The sequence below is a fragment of the Mesoplodon mirus genome, assembly GCF_964341445.2.
Source record: "Mesoplodon mirus genome assembly, chromosome: 2".
NCBI lineage: Eukaryota > Metazoa > Chordata > Mammalia > Artiodactyla > Ziphiidae > Mesoplodon > Mesoplodon mirus.
Window position 1 is genome coordinate 92,876,017 of NC_138977.1, and position 21,145 is coordinate 92,897,161.

General features: G+C 37.1%; 1 protein-coding gene across 1 annotated transcript in view; it reads right to left on the reverse strand.

Moving 5' to 3' along the window:
• Window positions 1-329: 329 nt before the first annotated feature.
• PDCL2 (phosducin like 2) overlaps window positions 330-21,145 on the reverse strand; it is a 28,538-nt gene continuing 7,722 nt past the window's right edge. The window contains exons 3-5 of the mRNA XM_082611610.1: window positions 13,346-13,489; window positions 4,145-4,353; window positions 330-498 (exon numbers count right to left, since the gene is read on the reverse strand). Coding sequence (XP_082467736.1) covers window positions 341-498; window positions 4,145-4,353; window positions 13,346-13,489 — 511 coding nt within the window. The 3' untranslated portion in view covers window positions 330-340. The remainder of the gene's footprint in view (window positions 499-4,144; window positions 4,354-13,345; window positions 13,490-21,145) is intronic.

The following is a 21,145-nucleotide window of genomic DNA, read 5'->3' on the forward strand; positions in this document are numbered from 1 at the left end:
GGTATGCGGGCCTCTCACTGTTGTGGCCTCCCCCGTTGCGGAGCACAGGCTCCGGATGCGCAGGCCCAGCGGCCATGGCTCACGGGCCCAGCCGCTCCGCGGCATATGGGATCCTCCCAGACCGGGGCACGAACCCGTATCCCCTGCATCGGCAGGCGGACTCTCAACCACTGCGCCACCAGGGAGGCCCCTGAAAGTTTTTATAATGACATATAAGCTATAATTCTAATATAAAAAAGAAAAGAAACTTATTTATGAATTCTCTGATCTTTGATTATAAAGGCAGTGGCAAATAAAATATTCCATATATAAACACTTTAAAGCTACTTATTAAATATTTCTATTTGGTATCGTCATTATCACTGTTTGAGCTATTAGTGTCATCATAAATAGAAGTGTTTCTAATTGAAGATACCATCACATCTACAATGACTTTTTGGGGGTTTTCTTCCAAATCAGTCTGTATTGCTCCAACTTCTGCTAGCTTCCATTCAAGTTCTGCAATAAATAATCCATCAATAAATCAGATAAAAATCTTGGAACATCTATATGAAACAGAAGGTGACTCTAATAAAATTAATGTGTAAATGATGATATATTTAGAACTAGATTACAATGAAAGTACTACAATATCAAGATACACATTGGATACAGCAAAGTTATACTTAAAGGGAGAAATTATGGTTAATATGTTTATTTTAAAATGACTGAAAATAGTGCTTTGAAAGTACAAATCAAGAAGTTAGGAAAAAAAAACAATAAAGTAAACTCAAAGAAAGCAGAATGAGGCATATAATGAAGAAAAGACTTTAGCAAGAGTAGAAAAACAAAATCAGTAGAGGTGACCAACAAAATCAAAAGTTGATTCTTTGAGGAGACTAATAGACACACCTTGGGCAAAAATGATCACAAGTAAAGGAAAGAAACCAAATAGTATAAAGATTTTACATGGGGCATAACCAAGTAAAGATTTTAAAGCCATGAGACTACTATGAGAAAAAAAGTATGCCAGTACATTTGAAAATTTTAGTGGGAAAATTTCAACAAAAATGTGAATTACGAAAACGTATTCAAGAGAGAAACTGAAAAGAATTGAACTGATAACCAAAATCCCCCAACCCTGCAAATTCCATATTTGTTAAATTTATTCCTAAGCACTGTATAAATGAACAGACCATTTGTGAGGAAAATTACAAAATACACTTATGAGGAAAATTACAAAATATATTACATTATGAAAAGTAATACAATTGACCCTCGAACAATACAGGTTTGAACTGCAGGGGTTCACTTATACGTGGATTTTCTGTCAGTAAATGTATATTATAGTACTACATGATCCATGGTTGGTTGAATCCACAGATGCAGAACCGCAGATATAGAGGGCCAACTGTAAAGTTATGTGTGGATTTTCGACTGCATGGGGTCAGTGCTCCTAACCCCTGTGTTGTTCAAGGGCCAACTGTAAATATATTATATTTATGAGGAAAATTACCAAAAAATCAAAGAAGACCAAAATAAGTGACATGCTCTATCTTATTCATGGATAGGAACATTCACTGTTATTAGGATATCAAGTCTCCAACAATTAATCTATAAATATAATTCTAATAACTAACCAACAGTATTTCTCACAGAACTTGACTAATTCCAACATTTATATTAAATTTTTAAAAAGACTTGCTCTACTAGAGACAACTAGATTGTTAGAAAGGTACAGTAATTAACACAGTGCTGTATTGATTCAGGGATAGACAAACAGACCAGTGGAACATAGGAGAAATTTCAGAAACAGATTGAAGCTTTTTTTTTTTTTTTTTTTGCGGTACGCGGGCCTCTCACTGCTGTGGCCTCTCCCGCTGCGGAGCACAGGCTCCGGACGCGCAGGCTCAGCGGCCATGGCTCACGGGCCCTGCCGCTCCGCGGCATGTGGGATCTTCCCAGACCTGGGCACGAACCCGTGTCCCCCACATTGGCAGGTGGACTCTCAACCACTGCGCCACCAGGGAAGCCCTGAAGCATTTTTTTTAATCCTGAAAAATGACACTGGAAATATTAAAAGCCAGTGGGGGAAAAACACATCGCATACATTAGGATGGTTACTATTTTAAAAAATAAAACAGAACGTAACAGGTGTTGGTGTGGATACAGAGAAATTAGAACTCCTGTGTATTGTTGGTGGGAGTGCAATATGGTGCAGCCCCTATGGAAAACAGTATGCTGTCGCTCAGAAAATTAAAGTAGAATTATCATATGATCTAGCAACTCTACTTCTGAGTATACACTCAAAAGAACTGAAAACAGGGACTAGAACAGGTTATTTGCACATCCATGTTCATAGCAGCGTTATTTGCAACAGCCAAAGATAGAAGCAACAAATCTTTCCATCAACACATTAATGGGTAAACAAAATGTGCTATAAAAACATACAATGGAATATTATTCAGCCTTAAAGCCTTAAAGAGGAAGGAAATCCTGACCCATGCTACAACATGGATTAACCTTGAGGACATTATGCCAAGTGAAATAAGCCAGTCACAAAAGGACAAATACTCCTCACTGAGAGGAGTCAAATTCAGAGGTAGAAAGCAGAATGGTGGTTGCCAGGGGCTGAAGGGAACAGAGAATAGGGAGTTATTGTTTAAGGATATAGAGTTGCAGTTATGAAAGATGCAAAGAGTTCTAGAGATGGATAATGGTGATGATAGCAACACAACAGTGAAAATATATCAATACTTAATGTCACTTAAAGATATACTTTAAAATGATTAAATAAAATAACATTATTTATAAATTAAGTCCCAGGTATGTAATGTATACCACAATAACTACAGTTAATAATACTGTATTGTACATTTTTAAATGGTTAAAATGGTAAATTTCATGTTATGTGTATTTTACAATTAAAATTTTTTTTTCAAATATAAAAATTTTAAAAAAACATGGACCAGATAACACACTATTCATGATAGTGATTGCTTAGTGAGGCAGGGAGGGGAACAGGATTAGGAATGGAAATACAGGTAACCTCAACAATATCTGTACTGTTTTTTCAATAATAAACAAATAGCTGAAGCAAACATGAACAAATGTTCACATTTGTTATTTTTGGTAATGATTACATGAATAGTTACTATATTATGGTCTGTATTCTTATGTAGTTTTTAAATTTAGAGGATAAGGTACAAGCTGAAAAAACAAGGTAGTAAAACAAAGAGGGGCCTTAGAGACTGGGAGAAGGAAAATTCTGGAACAATCAAAATACTGGAGGTCTTAGTAAGGCCAAAAGCAGTTTTAGGGGAATGAGAGAGTGAAAGAAAAGCTGTTAAAAATAGCTATTCACAATGGCTTTAATACCATTGTCTGAGAGAAAGATTTTAATAATACAGGATTAAAGCAGTTCCAAGAAATGACTAACTGAAGAATATGGTCTTAGAACTAGGTTAGAAAGTAAACATTATTTAAAAAGGTAAAAATATAAAGTCCTGTGCTTTGTACTGTCAAAAAGAAAATAGTAGTAGGCATAGTCCTCGTACCTGTTAGGGAGACAAAACTCAAAGGGAATTGGTTAACCAACAAAATCTGACAGTATGTAGGTAAGTGGAAAATAAGTTGTATAGAGAATATATGCTATAGAAATTCAGTAGAGAAGATGAAAACAGATTATAAATTGGTCCAGAATCACATAATAGAATAAATGGTAACCTAGGAGACCCACGAAGGAATAGGGTTTGGATGGAAGAAAAAAGTAGGGTAGGGTATTTGGGGTATAGGGAAAGAGTATGAAACAAAGTATAAAGCCATAAATGAGTTAAGTGCATCTGAGGTAGTGGTTGAAGACCAGCCTGGCTGGAGCAGCAACTAGGAAGCACTGAGAAGTATAATTGTATAGATGGGCTGAAAATTTCAAGCATATGATTCTGAATTTTTAACTTATTTGAAACAAGGAACCATTAAGGATTTAAGCAAATGCGTGTTATGATAGTATTAATGTAGGAAAATTAATCTGGAGGCATCTAAGAAGAAAAAGAAGTAAGAGGAAATAAGAAATAAGAGGAAAAACCTTATGTTTTATGAAAATAAACTTTCATGATATATGTTATAGAAGTTGTTTTACAAATGAATTTAAAAGTAACATCATTACCTTCCAGCTTGAGATTTATCCCTCCACATTCTATAATTCCAATGAATTTGCCTTCTATCTGACCATTTTTATAAACAAAAATTGTTGGTAAACAATTGTCATGGCAGTGTTGAATACAGCTATTCACAATGGCTTTAACAAATTTAGTTTCAGGAAACTTTCTTGCTAGGAGACTAAGATGCTGGTTAACCAACGAACACATTGGGATGCTAAAAAGAGAAACAGTACACACAACGTTGTTAAAAAACAAGACTACTCATCTCAATCTAATAAAATAAGTGAAACATCTCCATGACAAAAATATATCTTTAGATATTCTTTTAATATAAGAGCATATCAATTGCTATCCTCTATTTTTACCTTTAATAAGGATGAACTATAGAGTTCTCTATTTTTAAATATATATATTTATTTATTTATTTGCCTGCACTGGGTCTTAGTTGTGGCACGCAGGAGCTTTGTTGCAGCATGAGGGATCTTTTAGTTGCGGCATGAGGGATCTTTTAGTTGCAGCATGCAGTTTCTTTAGTTGCGTCTTGTGGGATATTTAGTTCTGTCTTGTGGGAGCTTTAGTTGCACCTTGTGGAATCTTTAGTTGCATATTGTGGGATCTAGTTCCCTGACCAGGGATTGAACCCGGGTCCCCTGCATTGGGAGCATGGAGCCTTAGCTACTGGACCACCAGGGAAGTCCCAAGTTCTCTCATTTTTATTACAAACACCGTTATAGCCTGGGAATGAAGCTTGCTACCACGGGAATTTGCTGCCTAACTGAAGCTAACCACGTCTGACTTAGTATCAATTTAATTGAGCCAGTTCCTATTTTATAGCACATGATGGGGGGGGCAGTGGTGGGGAAGAGAAAGAAAGAAAAAAGAAAAGAAAAAAAAAGGACATATCTAGGGACTCCTTAGCGGCTCTGAATTGAAACAAGGGGATCCCAACTCTTCATCAAGGGTTTATTTCCACATGAGATCATCACATCTGAAGTTCTTATTTCAAGCTTCCTTGAATTCCTTTACTCCAACAAACTTCATCCAGCCTTCTCTTTGACATGCCATATCCTGTTCCCCATCATCCAGAACTATTCTTCATCAGAAATTTTAAATTGATTGGAAATGTGACCAAAACCTACAATTCTTCCTGCTCTATCACTTAACTCTCATTACACTCACACTTTAATTAGTCCCTTTTCTCTCAGTCTATCACTCACTCACAGATTTATCAAATTCTTTCAAAGCTAATCCTCTGCTTTATCCCACACTCTTTCCATTTCCTATGGGGCCTTTATTTGTTATTCTGCTTCCCTCTCTTCCTGTTTTCTTAACCTTTCCTTCTCCACTTTACATAAACATATTCAAATTACTAAATTTTTAAAAAAGTCCCTTCTTACTCTCCCTCTAATAAACTACTCTCTCTCCTTCTGGTCACAGCCTAGATGAAAAAGTTAAAAAAAAATCTCTATGTTCTGTTCACTTCCCTTGTTAAAGGGCTCTCCTTTTTTGACTTCTGTGATAACACTTTCTATTAATTTCCTTTTGACTCCTTTGACTTCCTTCTTCTGTCTATACCTCAAATGTAGATATTCCTAGTAATTATGTCCTAGACCCTTTTCTAATTCTAGACACATTCACTGGGCAGTCCTACCCATTCTGATATCAACAGCTGATGAACTTCATCTCCCCTCCTCCCTCAACCAAAAAAAAAAAAAAAAAAATCGGATCTTTATCAGTATTTTCTTAAAAAAAAAACAACACTCCAATAAAGATGTAAAAAAACCCCACAACAACACTGAATTTCATACATGTATTTCTCCTTTGTATGCATTTTCTCATCATTCATATAGAGCATATTTGAAACAACAGTGTAGAGGAAAGAAATATTTGTGTGAACTGATGTTAATTAGGGAAAAGTTCTTTAAACAGACAAAATTAGTACTTTTTTCTCTTGTACTACACTTTATATGTCCTTTCAAAATATATATATAATGTTTAATTGGCCTCTTGTACTATACCATAAAAGCATCTTATTCCCCTTTGTATTCTCAACTCCTAAAACTTGTCACACCTATAGTTGAAGTCGAAGCTCTCTTAACTGAGTGGCTCATGCCAGGGCATACTGCATGCCCCAGGCAGGTGGTAACCCTTCTGGACTTTTGTCTGTTTTTTCCCTCTACACCTATTTATGCCCATTGCACATTTTATTATAATTAACAAATAAATAAAAATGGGACAACAAAAATCGTTGTAGTTCTTAAGAAAATCAAATGCATGCTTTGGAAAAACATGATAAAGCTGAACCACTAAGAAAAAAATTGCAGTTTAGTTCATTGTAAGCCAGACAAACATAAATGATAGAGGAAGAATAAGGACTTCTGCACTCAAATTGCTTCACATGTACTTTTGAGTTCTTGCTCCATTTTTAAACAGACACTGAAAACTGAAATCAATGGTAATGCGCTAGGTCTTATCAATATTTGGGGGAAGACTTGTATATTTTTTAATTTGGCTTTTCTTTACCAGTTTCTGGCCTTTATCCTCAATATATTTTGCTAAACTTGTTTCACAAATTTAAAAAAAAATCTCAACAAAGTGGGTATAGAGGGAATGTATCTCAACATAATAAAGGCCATATATGACAAGCCCACAGATTATGTCATACTCAACAGTGAAAAGCTGAAAGCCTTTCCTCAAGATGAGGAACAAGACAAGAATGCCCACTCTTACCACTTTTATTCAACATAATATTGGAAGTCCTAGCCAGAGCAATTAGGCAAGATACATAAATAAATAAAGAAATGGCATCCAAATAGGAAAGGAAGAAGTAAAATTGTCACTATTTGCAGATGACATGATATTATATGTGAAAACCCTAAAGACTCCATCAAAAAAAAACTGAATAAAAGAATTCAGTAAAGTTGCAAGATAAAACAAATCAATCCACAAAACCCAGCTGTGTTTCTATACACTAATAATGAACTATCAGAAGGAGAAATAAAGAAAACAATCCCATTTATAATTGCATCAGAAAGAATAAAATACCCAGGGATAAACTTACCCAAGGATGTGAAAGACCTGCATATTGAAAATTACAAGACATTAATGAAAGAAATTGAAAAAGAAACAAACATGAAAGATACTTTGTGCTCATGGACTGGAAATTATTTTTGTTAAAATGTTCATAGTACCCAAAGCAATCTACAGATTTGATGCAATCCTTATCAAAATGCCAATGGAATTTTTCACAGAAAGAGAACAAATAATCCTAAAATATGAATAGAATCACAAAAAATCCAAATAGTCAAAGCAATCTTGAGAAAGAACAAAGCTGGAGGCATCTTGCTTCCTGATTTCAAACTGTATTATAAAGGTATAGTAATTAAAATGTTATGGCACTGGCATAAAAATAGACACAAAGATCAATGGAACAGCATAGGGAGCCCAGAAATAAACCCACACCTTATATGGTTAATTTATGACAAAAAAAGGCAAGAATATACAATGGGGAAAGGACAGTCTCTTCAATAAATGGTGTTGGGAAAACTGGACAGCCACATGCAGAAAAATGAAACTTGATCCCTATCTTACACCATACACAAAAATTAACTCAAATTGGATTAAAGACTTGAATGTAAGACCTGAAACCACAGAACTCCTAGAAGAGAACATAAGCAATGATGTAGGTCTTGGTAATGATTTTTTGAATCTGACACCAAAAGCAAAAGCAAGGAAAGCAGAAGTAAATGAGACTACATTACACTAAAAAGCTTCTGCACACCAAAAGAAACTATCAATAAAATGAAAGGCAACCTACTGAATGGGAGAAAATATTTGCAAATCATATGTCTGATAAGGAGCTAATATCAAAATATATAAAGAACTCATATAACTCAATGGCAAAAAAACCAATCTGATTTAAAAATGGGCAGAAGATCTGAATACACATTTTTCCAAAGAAGACATACAGACGGCCAACAGGTACATGAAAATATACTCAACATTGTTAATCATCAGGGAAATGCAAATCAAAACCACAGTGAGATATCACTTCACACCTATTAAAATGGCTATTATCAGAAAGACAGGAAATAACATGTTGGCAAGGATATGGAGAAAAGAGAATTCTTGTGCACTGTTGGTGGGAATGTAAACTGGTACAGCCACTATGGAAAAAGTATAGAGGTTCCTCAAAAAATTAAAAATAGAACTACCATATGATCTAGCAATTCTACCTTTGGTTATTTATCTGGAGAAAAAAAAAAAACACTAACTCGAGAAGATACATGCACTCCCATATTCATTGCAGCATTATTTACAATAGCCAAGATATGGAAACAACCTATATGTCCATCAATGGATGAATGGACAAAGAAATTGTGGTATATATACAATGGAATATTATTCAGCCATAAAAAAGAACAAAAATTTGCCTTTTGGGACAACACGAATGTACCTAAAGGGTATTATGATAAGTGAAATAAGTTAGACAGAGAAAAGCAAATGCCATATGATATCTCTTATATGTGGAATCTAGAAAGAAAGAAAAAAAAAGCTCATAGATACAGAGCACAGACTGGTGGCTGCCAGAGGTGGGGGAAATGGATAAAGCAGGACCAAAGGTAAAAAAGTCAAAGCAGGGAATCACACAAAAATAATTTTAACTTAAATATTTTACTTTCATCTGACATATATAAATATACATTAATTTAGTAATCTTTGATACTGGCTCATGAGCTGCTCACCTATAGCTTTTCTCATCTAAACTATACCATAATACATTGTACCATAATACATCTGTATTTTCTCAGTGCACTCAGGCCAAAAAATCTCCCTTTCCTCTACAATATCTAATAAGTCATCAAGTTATATTGATTCTACCTCCTTATCTTATACCTATCCTCTCCTCTCTTTCTCTACTGCTTTCCTCCTTTCCTGTCTCATCTGAGCAACATCAGATTGTCCTAATTGGTCTCTGTGTTTCCAGTCATGGTTCCCCAAATCCATCCTAGACCCTACTGACAAAGTTGGCTCAGCAGGAAAATCTCATCATGCAACAAATGCCCTTCCCTCGATTGTAAAATCCTCCAATGGCTCCTCACTGCCTTCAGGATAAAGTCTGGGCTCCTCAGGGTAGCTTTCAAGGTTCTCTGTGGTCTGGCTCCTGCCTTTCTCTCCAGCATTATTGTCTGCCTGCCACCATATTACTCAAGGTCCTCTAAAGCAAGATGATCCCTCTTATTTCTGTACCTTTGTTCAAGCTGCATACCCCATCGGAAATACCCCATTCAGTCTGTCTACTTCCTCCAACTCTGTAAACTCGGGGAATCTTTTCTTAATTTTTGAGGTCAAGACCAAGAATTATTTCACAGAAAGTTCTGTACTTCCACCCTCTAAGAGTAGAACTTACTACTCCCTCTTCAGTGCCTTTACTCTACTCTGTATAGAATTCAATCATAGCACCTAAAAGATATTATTATTATATCTAATTGTCTCCCTCTACTGAAATATCTTTAATGGGAGAGTTAGATGCCTTATATGCCTTTGCACCTTCAGCATCTACAAAATCCTCAGAAATCAGCTTAACACTAAGTGATGTTATATATGTATATGTATATATGTATATGTTACAATTTATGTAACAAAAAGCTAAGAGAAAAACAAATTAAATGCATTATATGTTTAATTTACATTTCAGAATATATGTATACATATGTATTCTGATAAGTATAACCTGCAACAAATCTAGATACTGCTTTATTTTAGTGGACAGCATACTAAAAGTAATATTAGAAAAACATGTACTGCCTAACTTAAATCAGTTTTCCACACAAAGCAATGACATAAATACTTTATAAGTTTCAGTTTCCCTCAAATAGGTGAAATGCACCCACAAATATCTAATTTAGAAGAATTTTATGATTACTATCACAATGAGAGCTGAGTCGGTGGTATGACCCACTTATGGGGTGGGTGGTGTTAATGGAGGAAGGCAGGTGGGCATTGGTGGTGGTGGTGAAGAGTATGGAATTAGGAGAGTATGGCACAACAGACTGCAGTGCAGGGAGAAAGTGGCTACCTGAAGGCAGTTCTGACAGCAAGCGGTAGGGAAAAGACTTGGTGTTGGGGTTCAAGGGCCAGAATTGAACCCCAGAAGATCTGTAAAAACTAAGGGAGACCTATGACATCCGAAAACAAGTTAAGGGCCTAGTTATGATATTTGAGGTTCAAAATATACAGTTGGGTACAGGAATAATGTAGAAGCCCCAAATTAGAACTTGGACACAGGCGTAAGATTGAATAAAATCGAAAACAAGGATGACTTGAAGTCAAGCCACTAGGTTCACTGGCCCAGAGTGAACTAGATCCCTTTAAGGTAACCTAAGCAGGCTGAGCCTATAAACTTAATGGCAAAGAGACATTAAAATTACAGAACTTAGGAATCTAGTTAAAAAACAAACTCTTACCCTCCTGTAAAATTTTTAGAAGGCAGCTAGAAGCACAAATTTATCAGTTATACTTTACATTATTAAAAAGTTATTAAAAACTAGACTTTTCTAAAGAACATGTGTAACAAATAATTGTTTTCTGCTTTATAACTTTGATTATAGATTAATTTTCTTAATTTTGTACTAACACATTAATACATTTTCTTAATGTCAAGAAAACTAATTTTATTTTTTCTTGGCTGCGCTGGGTCTTAGTTGCGGCACGCGGGATCTTCGTTGCGGTGTGTGGAATCTTTTAGTTGCAGCATGCGAACTCTTAGTTGCAGCATGTGGGATCTAGTTCCCTGACCAGGGATCGAACCCGGGCCCACTACATTGGGAGTGTGGAGTCTTAGCCACTGGACCACCAGGGAAGTCCCAAAACATGTATTTTATGTAACTATCTTAGATTGCCCCCCAGGAACTTTCTGAGAAGGTCATAAATACTTAAACTATTATGAAAACAGATTCTTACTCTTTGAGTCCATCAAAGCATAACAGTTTGAAACAGACTAGATGAGACTAAAATACATTCAACCTCTTTTATGAATTTTTGAAAATTATTGGTCAAAACTAGTTATTTATCTAGAAATAACCATTAAAGTAAATTTTATACTATGGTATGAGCATTCAAAACCAACATCTATTCTGCTAATCAGAATGCATCTCAGAAAAGACATTCAGTGGATCACTTCAGTATATAACATTTATCACACACAGATCCCAGTATTATAAATGTCAGTGTTTCTCATAACTATTTGTGAAGAATGAATATCAGCAGCATTTACACGTTGGTTTTATCATATAAGTGGTACAGGTAAAATGGGAATTGATTCTTTTTAAGGCTTTAAACTACTCAAAAATTAATTACCAATCTTTTTAGTTACAAGAAAAGTAATGTCTTCTTTTATGGGGTATGGTGTCCTATTAAAATTTGTTTGAGAAACTGGTGAGTTGGTAAACAGCAGGGTTCTAATTTGCCTAAGTTGCTCTGTTCAGAATTTCTCTGAGGATCTGAAGAGAGAAGAAATTTTTTATACAGAGAATGAGATGAGGACATGAGGGCTACTGTCATGACCTCTGTTCTTATTTGGCTTGGAGCCCAGGCAGAGGGGCTGGGACCAAAAGCTAGAGGGGCTATTTCCATGAGAGATGTGTGAAACTATGGGAGCTAGCAGCTCCTCTGGCCACGAGTTAGGGAAAAGTCCACTCTTCCTGGTAACTGTTACAGCAGGCTGGTGAGGCCTGGGGACATATGGGTTATACTTAATACAACTAGGCACTCTAAAATTATCTGTTTTGGGGGAATAAGGGAATGCAAGGGAATTATTCAGTTAAAGGAGACTTAAGAGCTTAATTCCCTAGCAGTCCAGGGGTTAGGACTCAGTGCTTTCTCTGCCATGGCCCCAATATCTGGTCATGGAGCTAAGATCCTGCAAGCCATGTGGCTCGGCCAAGAAAAAAAACAAGAGAGAGACTTAAGAGACCTGATATATCCAAATGCACTGCATGATCCTTGATTGGACCCTTGTTCAAAAATATATGTATTTATGAAAGAGATTTTGAAGTCAGTTGAAGAAATTTGAGTAAGGACTGCCTGGGTATTAGGTGAGAAAATGGTTATATAGAAAAATGCCCTTATATTTTGAAGATGCATGCTGAGGTACTTCAGAGTAAAGCATCGCATAATTTATTTTGAAATGGTTCTACAAATACACACACATACACATATAAACAAAATGATACAAATATGGCAAAATGTTCATTGTTGAATCTACCTGGCTGGTATTTAGGGTGCTCATTTTATCATTCTTTTTACTTTTCTGTATGTTTGAAATTTTCTATAAGTTTTTTAAATTAACTGTCAAAGAGTACTTATTTTTCTAAGAAGTATGACAAGTTCTTTAAATTAGACATGAAGGTCTTCCCTCGTGGCACAGTGGTTGAGGATCTGCCCGCTAATGCAGGGGACACGGGTTCGAGCCCTGGTCTGGGAAGATCCCACATGCCGTGGAGCAACTAGGCCCGTGAGCCACAACTACTGAGCCTGCATGTCTGGAGCCTGTGCTCCGCAACAAGAGAGCCCGCGATAGTGAGAGGCCTGCGCACCACGATGAAGAGTGGCCCCTGCTTGCCACAACTAGAGAAAGCCCTCGCACAGAAATGAAGACCCAACACAGCCAAAAATAAATAAATAAATAAATAGACATGAAAATATATTAAAATACCTAATTTAATCCCTGAAGCCAGTGACTCTACACATATATTTTTATTTATTTATTTTTGGCTGTGTTGGGTCCTTGTTGCTGTGCGTGGGCTTTCTCTAGTTGTGGCAAGCGGGGGCTACTCTTCGTTGCGGTGCATGGGCTTCTCATTGCAGTGGCTTCTCTTGTTGCAGAGCACGGGCTCTAGGCACACGGGCTTCAGTAGTTGTGGCATGCAGGCTCAGTAGTTGTGGCGCACGGGCTTAGTTGCTCCGCGGCATGTGGGATCTTCCCGGACCAGGGCTCGAACCCGTGTCCCCTGCATTGGCAGGTGGATTCTTAACCACTGCGCCACCAGGGAAGCCCATATTTTTCTTTTTTTAATTGAAGTATGGTTGATTTACTTTATTTTTCTTGATTAATCTTTGTTATATGCTTTATACAACATTAAAACCAGAAATACGTATACTAAAAATTAGTATATTAGCCTTTTGCAAAAAGCTATGGTAATTACCTTGATCTGTATAGGTGAATTATAACCCACACATCCTTTTCTGCATTTGTGACTTCATTCACATACTGATTTCCAGAAATTTCTCTTAATTCCCCAAATTTTTGTTTTTTCTTAAGAGCTTTCCATTCCTGTAACCGCTTTTCTCTATTAAAAAAAAAGAAATTAAATTACATAAGAATATTGTTATATTCTTAAGGCCACCCCCATATATAGTAATAATTTAGAGCAATGAATGTAATGCTAGTACATATCAAACACTTTAAAGAGTAACTATTAACAGCTTTACAATGCCAGTTTCTCTTTTTATGTGGGTATTTGCTTTATCATGGGTATTGTAAAGTATAAGAAATTAGCTACTGACTTTATTTTTGTTTAAGACTAAGTCAGTCATAGCTATAGAGAGTTTATTTAGACATTGGGCCAACAAATTCTCATATACGGCTTAAATAAATAAAGGGAGAGTATACATAATAACTAACATTTATTGAGGGCTTACTATGTTGCTAGGTGCTGTTTTAAGTGCGTTAACTAATTTAATCCTTGCAAAAACTTTGTGAAGTTAGTACTATTACTATCTCCATTGACATGCTCTTAACTATCATGCTAAGCTGACTGTCAGTTCAAAGCCTTTGTGAATATATGCAATTAATTGTTATAAATGTATTGCAGGTAGAGAGGTGGTAGAGAAAGAGTGATTATGAGTATGGACTCTAAGGTCAGACTGAACTGGGTTTAAGTGCCAGCTCCCACTTACTAGTAGCGTGGACTTGGGCAAGTTATTTAATCTTTCCAAGCTTCAGTTTCCCCCAGTGTGAATAAAACTAAAATCTGCTTGCATGGGATTGTTCGGAATTAAGTGTAAACACGTAAATTTTTTAGGGCAGTGTCTAGCACACCATGAGCCTTTCATAAATGTTACCTAGTTATTCATCTATAGAGAACCTTAAAACCTTGTTAAACAAATCTCAAAATTTACATACTTTGATTTAGCTGTTGAATACTTGAGTTTATGAAGCAAATCCAAATGGTTCTGACATATCTGCAAGTATGTTAAAAGTTACTGACTGTGTATCTCTAAGTACCTGGAAGTACTTACTCCCATTCTTTCTCTGTGTATTAACTATATTTTCTTGTTTTCTGTACAGTAAGTCCTCTACATACGAACGAGTTCCATTCTGAGAGCACATTCATTAAATCCAATTTGTTTGTAAGTCCAACAAAGTCAGCCTAGGTATCCAACTAACAATTGGCTATATAGTACTGTACAGTAATAAGTTTATAATACTTTTCGCACAAATAATACATAAAAAACAAACACAAAAAAATAAAACATTTTTGATCTTACAGTACAGTACCCTGAAAAGTACAGTAGTGCAGTACAATAGCTGGCATACAGGGGCACTTTGGCATCTTTGAAAGTTCTCAACTTGAAGGGGACTTACTATATTTAGCTCTGGCATCTGGGGTCTTCCTGATCCTAGAGAGACTGCCCCTCTCTGAGCTAGCTAGTTCCCAAAGATAGCAAACACTCACCAGAGAGCATAGTCCTCAAATGCAAACCAACCAATCCAGAGCCCAGTCCCTCAACTACTTCCTTTACTGGGCTGAGCCACTATCCCCAAATCATCCCCTGGGCTTGGTACCAGACAATTAGAGATAGGCACTACAGTCCAGAGCTTGCCAAATTTTTTCCAACTAGCCAATCCTAAATCTGCTTACCCTGCCTAGCTCGTCTTTCCCACAGAAACTACATAAAGGCTCATATCCATCTTAGCCTCTCCCTCCTCCTGCCTCTTGACCAACTGGTGCTTCCCTGTGTGGCCCTACATGGTGGGGCATGCCCCCTACTCTTGAGACCTGTGAATAATAATGGCAATTATCTCCTGATCTGTTGGCTTCACCAAACCTGAATATATACAAAATCCTGGGTCTATTTTAAAACACTGTGTCCTTATTTCACATATTAGAAACATGTCCAGTGAGACCACTCACTTTATATAACAAGTAATCCAAGCAAAATTAAGCCTAGAGGAGAATGTCAAGAACAGTAATCCAAGTCCAGGGCCCTCTCAGTTTTCAAACTGAAGGTCTTCAATTTTCCTTCTACTGGCCCAGATATTCAGAACTTACAGTCACTCCAGAGAGCTTTTGGGAGCCCTATTTTGTTTGCATTGAGTATTTGGCATCACTAATGTCCCTCATTTGATCTCATTGGCTTAATATCTTTCAGAATTTTCAAGAAGTTTTTGTTCCAGTGATGGCACTATGCCCTACTTAATGGTGCAGCTATCAACTACTTTTCTTCTTCCTCCGCTCTTCCACCTTCTCCTCCTCATTCTTCTTTACTTTCAACAGAATTGGGCAGGGAAAGACATAAAAACCTGGGTTAGCTTTGCCATCAGGAAGTGACAGAGTGTTCAATGGCCTGCATTTTTCACCTAACAGTCATACCAGTTGTGATTCAGTCACATAAACAGAAAGCCCCCTATAGCTATTTTAAGCAGCAAGAAGCTTAATCTGAGGAATTAAGTGCTTTACAAACTTAATGGAAGGATGAAGGAGGAGGCTCCAGACTGGGCTACCAGGAAGACTCCCAGAACAACTTTGCAAAATTGGTCTGCCAATGGAACAGCTTTCTCCGCTGCAATCCAGAAACTGGGGAATCTGGAACTAACGTTCCAACTGGGCCCTAGTATCCCCTACTCTGGTGATCAGAAAACCCCTGTAACAGTTGTCTCTAGGAACCTATCTCCTTAGCAGAGACTGGGAGAAAATATTTGCAAAAGTCGTATCTGAACTGGACTGTTATTTGAAATATACAAAACTCTAAAAACTCCACAATAAGAAAACAACCTGATTTTTAAAATGGGCCAAAGGTCTTAACAGACACCTCACTAAAGAAGATATACAGATGATAAATAAGCATATGAAAGGATGCTCCACATCTATGTCAACAGGAAAACAAAATTAAAACAATGAGAGGCCATTACACTCCTATTAGAATGGCCAATATCTGGAACACTGATAACACCAAATGCTGGAGAGGACTGGAGAAACAGGAACTCTCGTTCGTTGCTGATGGGAATGCAAAATGGTACAGGCACTTTGGAAGACAGTTTGGCCGTTTTTTTTTTTTTTTTTTTACACAAAACTAAACATACTCTTATCATTTGATCCAGCTATCAAGCTCCTTGATATTTACCCAGAGGTATTGAAAACATGTCCACACAAAAACCTGCACACAGATGTTTACAGCAACTTTACTCATAATTGCCAAAGGTTGGGGACTTCCCTGGTGGCGCAGTGGTTAAGAATCCACCTGCCAATGCAGGGAGGACACGGGTTTGATCCCTGTTCTAGGAAGATCCCACATGCCACAGAGCAAGTAAGCCCGTGCACCACAGCTGCTGAGCCTGTGCTCTAGAGCCTGCAGGCCATGACTACTGAAGCCCACACGCCTAGAGCCCGTGCTCCACAACGAGAAGCCACCGCAATGAGAAGCCCGCGCACCACAACGGAGAGTAGCCCCCACTCACTGCAACTAGAGATAGCCCATGCACAGCAACGAAGACCCAATGCAGCAATCAATCAATCAATCAATCAATCAATAAAATAAATTGCCAAAAGCTGAAAGCAACTAAGATGTCCTTCAGTAGGTGAATGGATAAATAAACTGTGGTATATCCAGATAATGAAATATTATTCAGTGCTAAAAAGAAATGAGCTATCAGGCCATGGAAAGACATGGAGAAACCTTAAATGCATATTACTAAGTGAAAGAAGCCAATCTAAGAAGGCTACATACTATATGATCCCAACTATATGACAGACTGGAAAAGGCAGAACAGTGGAGACAGTACAAAGATCAGGGGTTGGCAGGGGAGAGGAATGAACAGGCAGACCACAGAGGATTTTTAGGGCAGTGAAAATACTGTGAATGGTACCATAATGATGGATATATGTCATCATACATTTGTCCAAACCCAAGAATGAACTGTAATGTACATTATGGACTTCGGGTGATTCTGATGTATCAATGTAGGTTCATCAGTTATAACAAATATATCACTCTGGTGGGGAATATCGACAATGGGGGAGGTTATGTTATGTGTGAGGCAGGAGGTATATTATATAGGAAATCTATACCTTCCATCAATTTTGCTGTGAACCTAAAACTGCTTTATAAAAAGTCTTAAAGTTTTTTTTTGTCATTGCTCTTTTGTTTTGGCTTTAAATGAGGGATTTGCTTTAAATCAGCACTATCAAGACTACTACAGAATTTTCTCTTAACAATAAGTAAAATTTTAAAAGGCTACAGGTTCCTTTTTCCTTAGATCCAAAGTGACAGCAGAGATACTGAAATAATATTAGAATTTGGTGACCAGAATTAGAGTTGTACTTTTTTTTTTTTTTTTTTTTTTTCCTTTTTGCGGTATGCGGGCCTCTCACTGTTGTGGCCTCTCCCGTTGCGGAGCACAGGCTCCGGACGCGCAGGCCCAGCGGCCATGGCTCACGGGCCCAGCCGCTCCGCGGCATATGGGATCCTCCCAGACCGGGGCACGAACCCGTATCCCCTGCATCGGCAGGCGGACTCTCAACCACTGCGCCACCAGGGAGGCCCAGAGTTGTACTTTTGATGTGGAATATGCAAGGGAAAAAACTTCTGTGTGTAATATCTCTTTAATCTCTGTGGCAGAGACTGTTTGGGTGTTCATCAGTATAGCTTCCTCTTCCAGGACTCACAGGAAGACTATATTTGCCAGCATCCTTGGCAGTTAGATTAGGGCCATGAGACTGGATTACGTCCAGTGGAACATGTGTGAAAATGATATGTACACTTCTATGACTTATCCCTGAAATGTCCCATACCATCTTTCATAATGTCTTCCTGGTCCACAAGCCTGGATGTTAAGGATTCTGAGATGATGAAGCCCCTAATGAAATGTTCATTGCAGCACTATTTACATTAGCCAGGACATGGAAACAACCTAAATGTCCATCGACAGATGAATGGATAGGAAGATGTGGTACATATATACAATGGAATATTACTCAGCCATAAAAAGGAACGAAATTGGGTCACTTGTAGAGATGTGGATGGACCTAGAGTCTGTCATATAGAGTGAAGTCAGAAAGAGAAAAACAAATATCGTATATTAACACATATATGTGCAATCTAGAAAAATGGTACAGATGAACTTATTGGCAGAGCAGGAATAGAGACGCAGACGTAGAGAATGGACTTGTGGACACAGTGGGGAAGGGGATGGTGGGATGAATTGGGAGATTAGGTTTGACATAAATACACTACCACGTGTAAAACAGATAGCTAGCGGGAACCTGCAGTATAGCCCAGAGAGCTCAGCTCTGTGCTCTGGGATGACCTAGATGGGTGGGATGGGGTGGGAGGTGGGAGGGAGGTCCAAGAGGGAGGGGATATATGTATACATATGGCTGATTCTTTTCATTGTACAGCGGAAAGTAACATAACATTGTAAAGCAATTATACTCCAATTAAAAAAAAAAAAAAAAGAGCCCAGGTTCCTAGTCATCACCTGGAGAAGAGCTGCTCAGAAGAAGCTTATAAAACATGCATCATCTGTGAGTGAGGAACTTTCTTGTGTGAAACCACTAAGATTTTGCATTTGTTTGTTACAGCAGCTAGCATTATCTTAATAAATTCTGCTGACGTGACTGTATCAATAGATTTGTGATTGTTGAATGATCCTTGCATTCCTTGAATAAACCTTAATTATTCACTATATATGATTATTTTAATACACTGTTTTATTTGCTAATATTTCATTTAAGATTTTTGCATCTATGTTTCAAAAGTGAGATTAATCTACAGCAATATTTATCAAGTTGAGGCATGTGGACATCCCACATGAGAATTACTTGGGAATGGCAGGTTCCACAGATGGGCATATTCCTGAGACTCAACCCAAAGTAACTGAATATTACCTCTTGGTACTGGTCTCAGGAATGTGTATTTTTAACTTCATATTATGGATGGTTATTAACACTTACAGTAGTAAAGCGACCCCAGATGTGTGCATCTTCCATCAATAATTTCTATGGCCAATTCTCTTTCATCTCAACCCCCACTAACTCCCCATTTCAAGGGCTATTTTGAAGCAAATATAAGACATCATGTCATTTCATCTGTAAATATTTCATTATATATCTCTAAAAGACGAGGATACTTTAAAATTTTTGATTCACATGGCATAATCGTATCTAAAACAATGGTAATTCCTTAATATATTCAGATATTGTTCAAATAATCCTATTTTCTCCATTTAAAATTTTTATTTAATTGTTATAAAATATCCATAACATAAAATTTACCATGTTAACCATTTTTAAGTATACAGTTCAGTAGCATTAAGTTCTGGCCCCATTTTTTTTTTTTTTTTTTTTTTTTTTTTTGCATTACGCGGGCCTCTCACTGTTGTGGCCTCTCCCATTGCGGAGCACAGGCTCTGGACGCGCAGGCCCAGCGGCCATGGCTCACGGGCCCAGCCGCTCCGCAGCATGTGGGATCCTCCCGGACAGGGGCACGAACCCGCGTCCCCTGCATCGGCAGGCGGACTCTCAACCACTGCGCCACCAGGGAAGCCCTGGCCCCATTTTTAAAGTTTGTTTATTCAAATGGGAATCCAAATTAGATTTATAGAGTGGTTATTATATCTCTTAAATCTCATTTAATACACAGATTCTTTTCCATCTATTTTCCCCCTAGAAATTTCTTTGTTGAAGGAAACTAGATTGCTTGTCCAAACTTTCCTACAGTCTGAATTTAGCTTATTATATTATCATGAAATCAATTCACACAAGAAATCAAAATTTTTAGTAGTAAAGCTAGGTGATTATTTTGACTAACCAACTTAAGATCCATGAGTCTATTATTTCCCGTCTGTACTAGCCTTGTCTGATTGTGATAGTAAGATTATATTATCAATAAATGTAACAATGTCATATGCAATTTATTAGTAAGCTTTTCATCTTAATAAAAACATAGGGATTATCTGTGCCTTGAAAAGTAGAGAAAAATCAGCTATACAATAAATTTTAGGAAGCAGGCTATCTTCTTAATTATGCTTTCCTCTCTCTTATTGTATCAATTTTGGAAACTATTTTTTTCATTTTAAAAATGATGTATATGATCATGTATCAGATACTCTCCTGTGTCTGGCTCCTTTAATTCCATATAATGTTTTCAAATTTCACCAAAGTTTGTGTGTATCAGTAGTTTGCTTACTTTCTTACAGAGTAGTATTCCCTTTCATGAACACACTACAGTTTGTTTATTCATTCACCTTGCATTCATTTATCATATCGATGGACTTTTGGGTTGTTTCCAGTTTCTGGCTATTATGAATATTCATGTACAAGTCTTTGTATTGACAGATACCTTCAATTCTCTCAAGTAAATATCCAGGAATTTAATTGATAGGTTATATGTTAAATGCATATATAACTTTAGAAGAAATTGCCAAACTATTTCCCAAAGTTATCATATTATGAGAATTCCAGTTCCTCCAAACTATTTAGTTTTAAATTGTAACATAATTCATATACAATAAAATTCAACGATTTAAAGTGTATTACTCAGTGATTTTTAAAATATTCACAAAGCTGTGCATCCATTACCACTATCTAGTTCCAGAACAGTTTTACTGTACAAAAAGAAACCCCATATCCATTTGTAGTTATTCTCTATCCCCCCCATCCCAGGCCCTGGAAATTAATAATCTGCTTTTTGTCTCTATAAATTTTCCTATTCTGAACATTTCA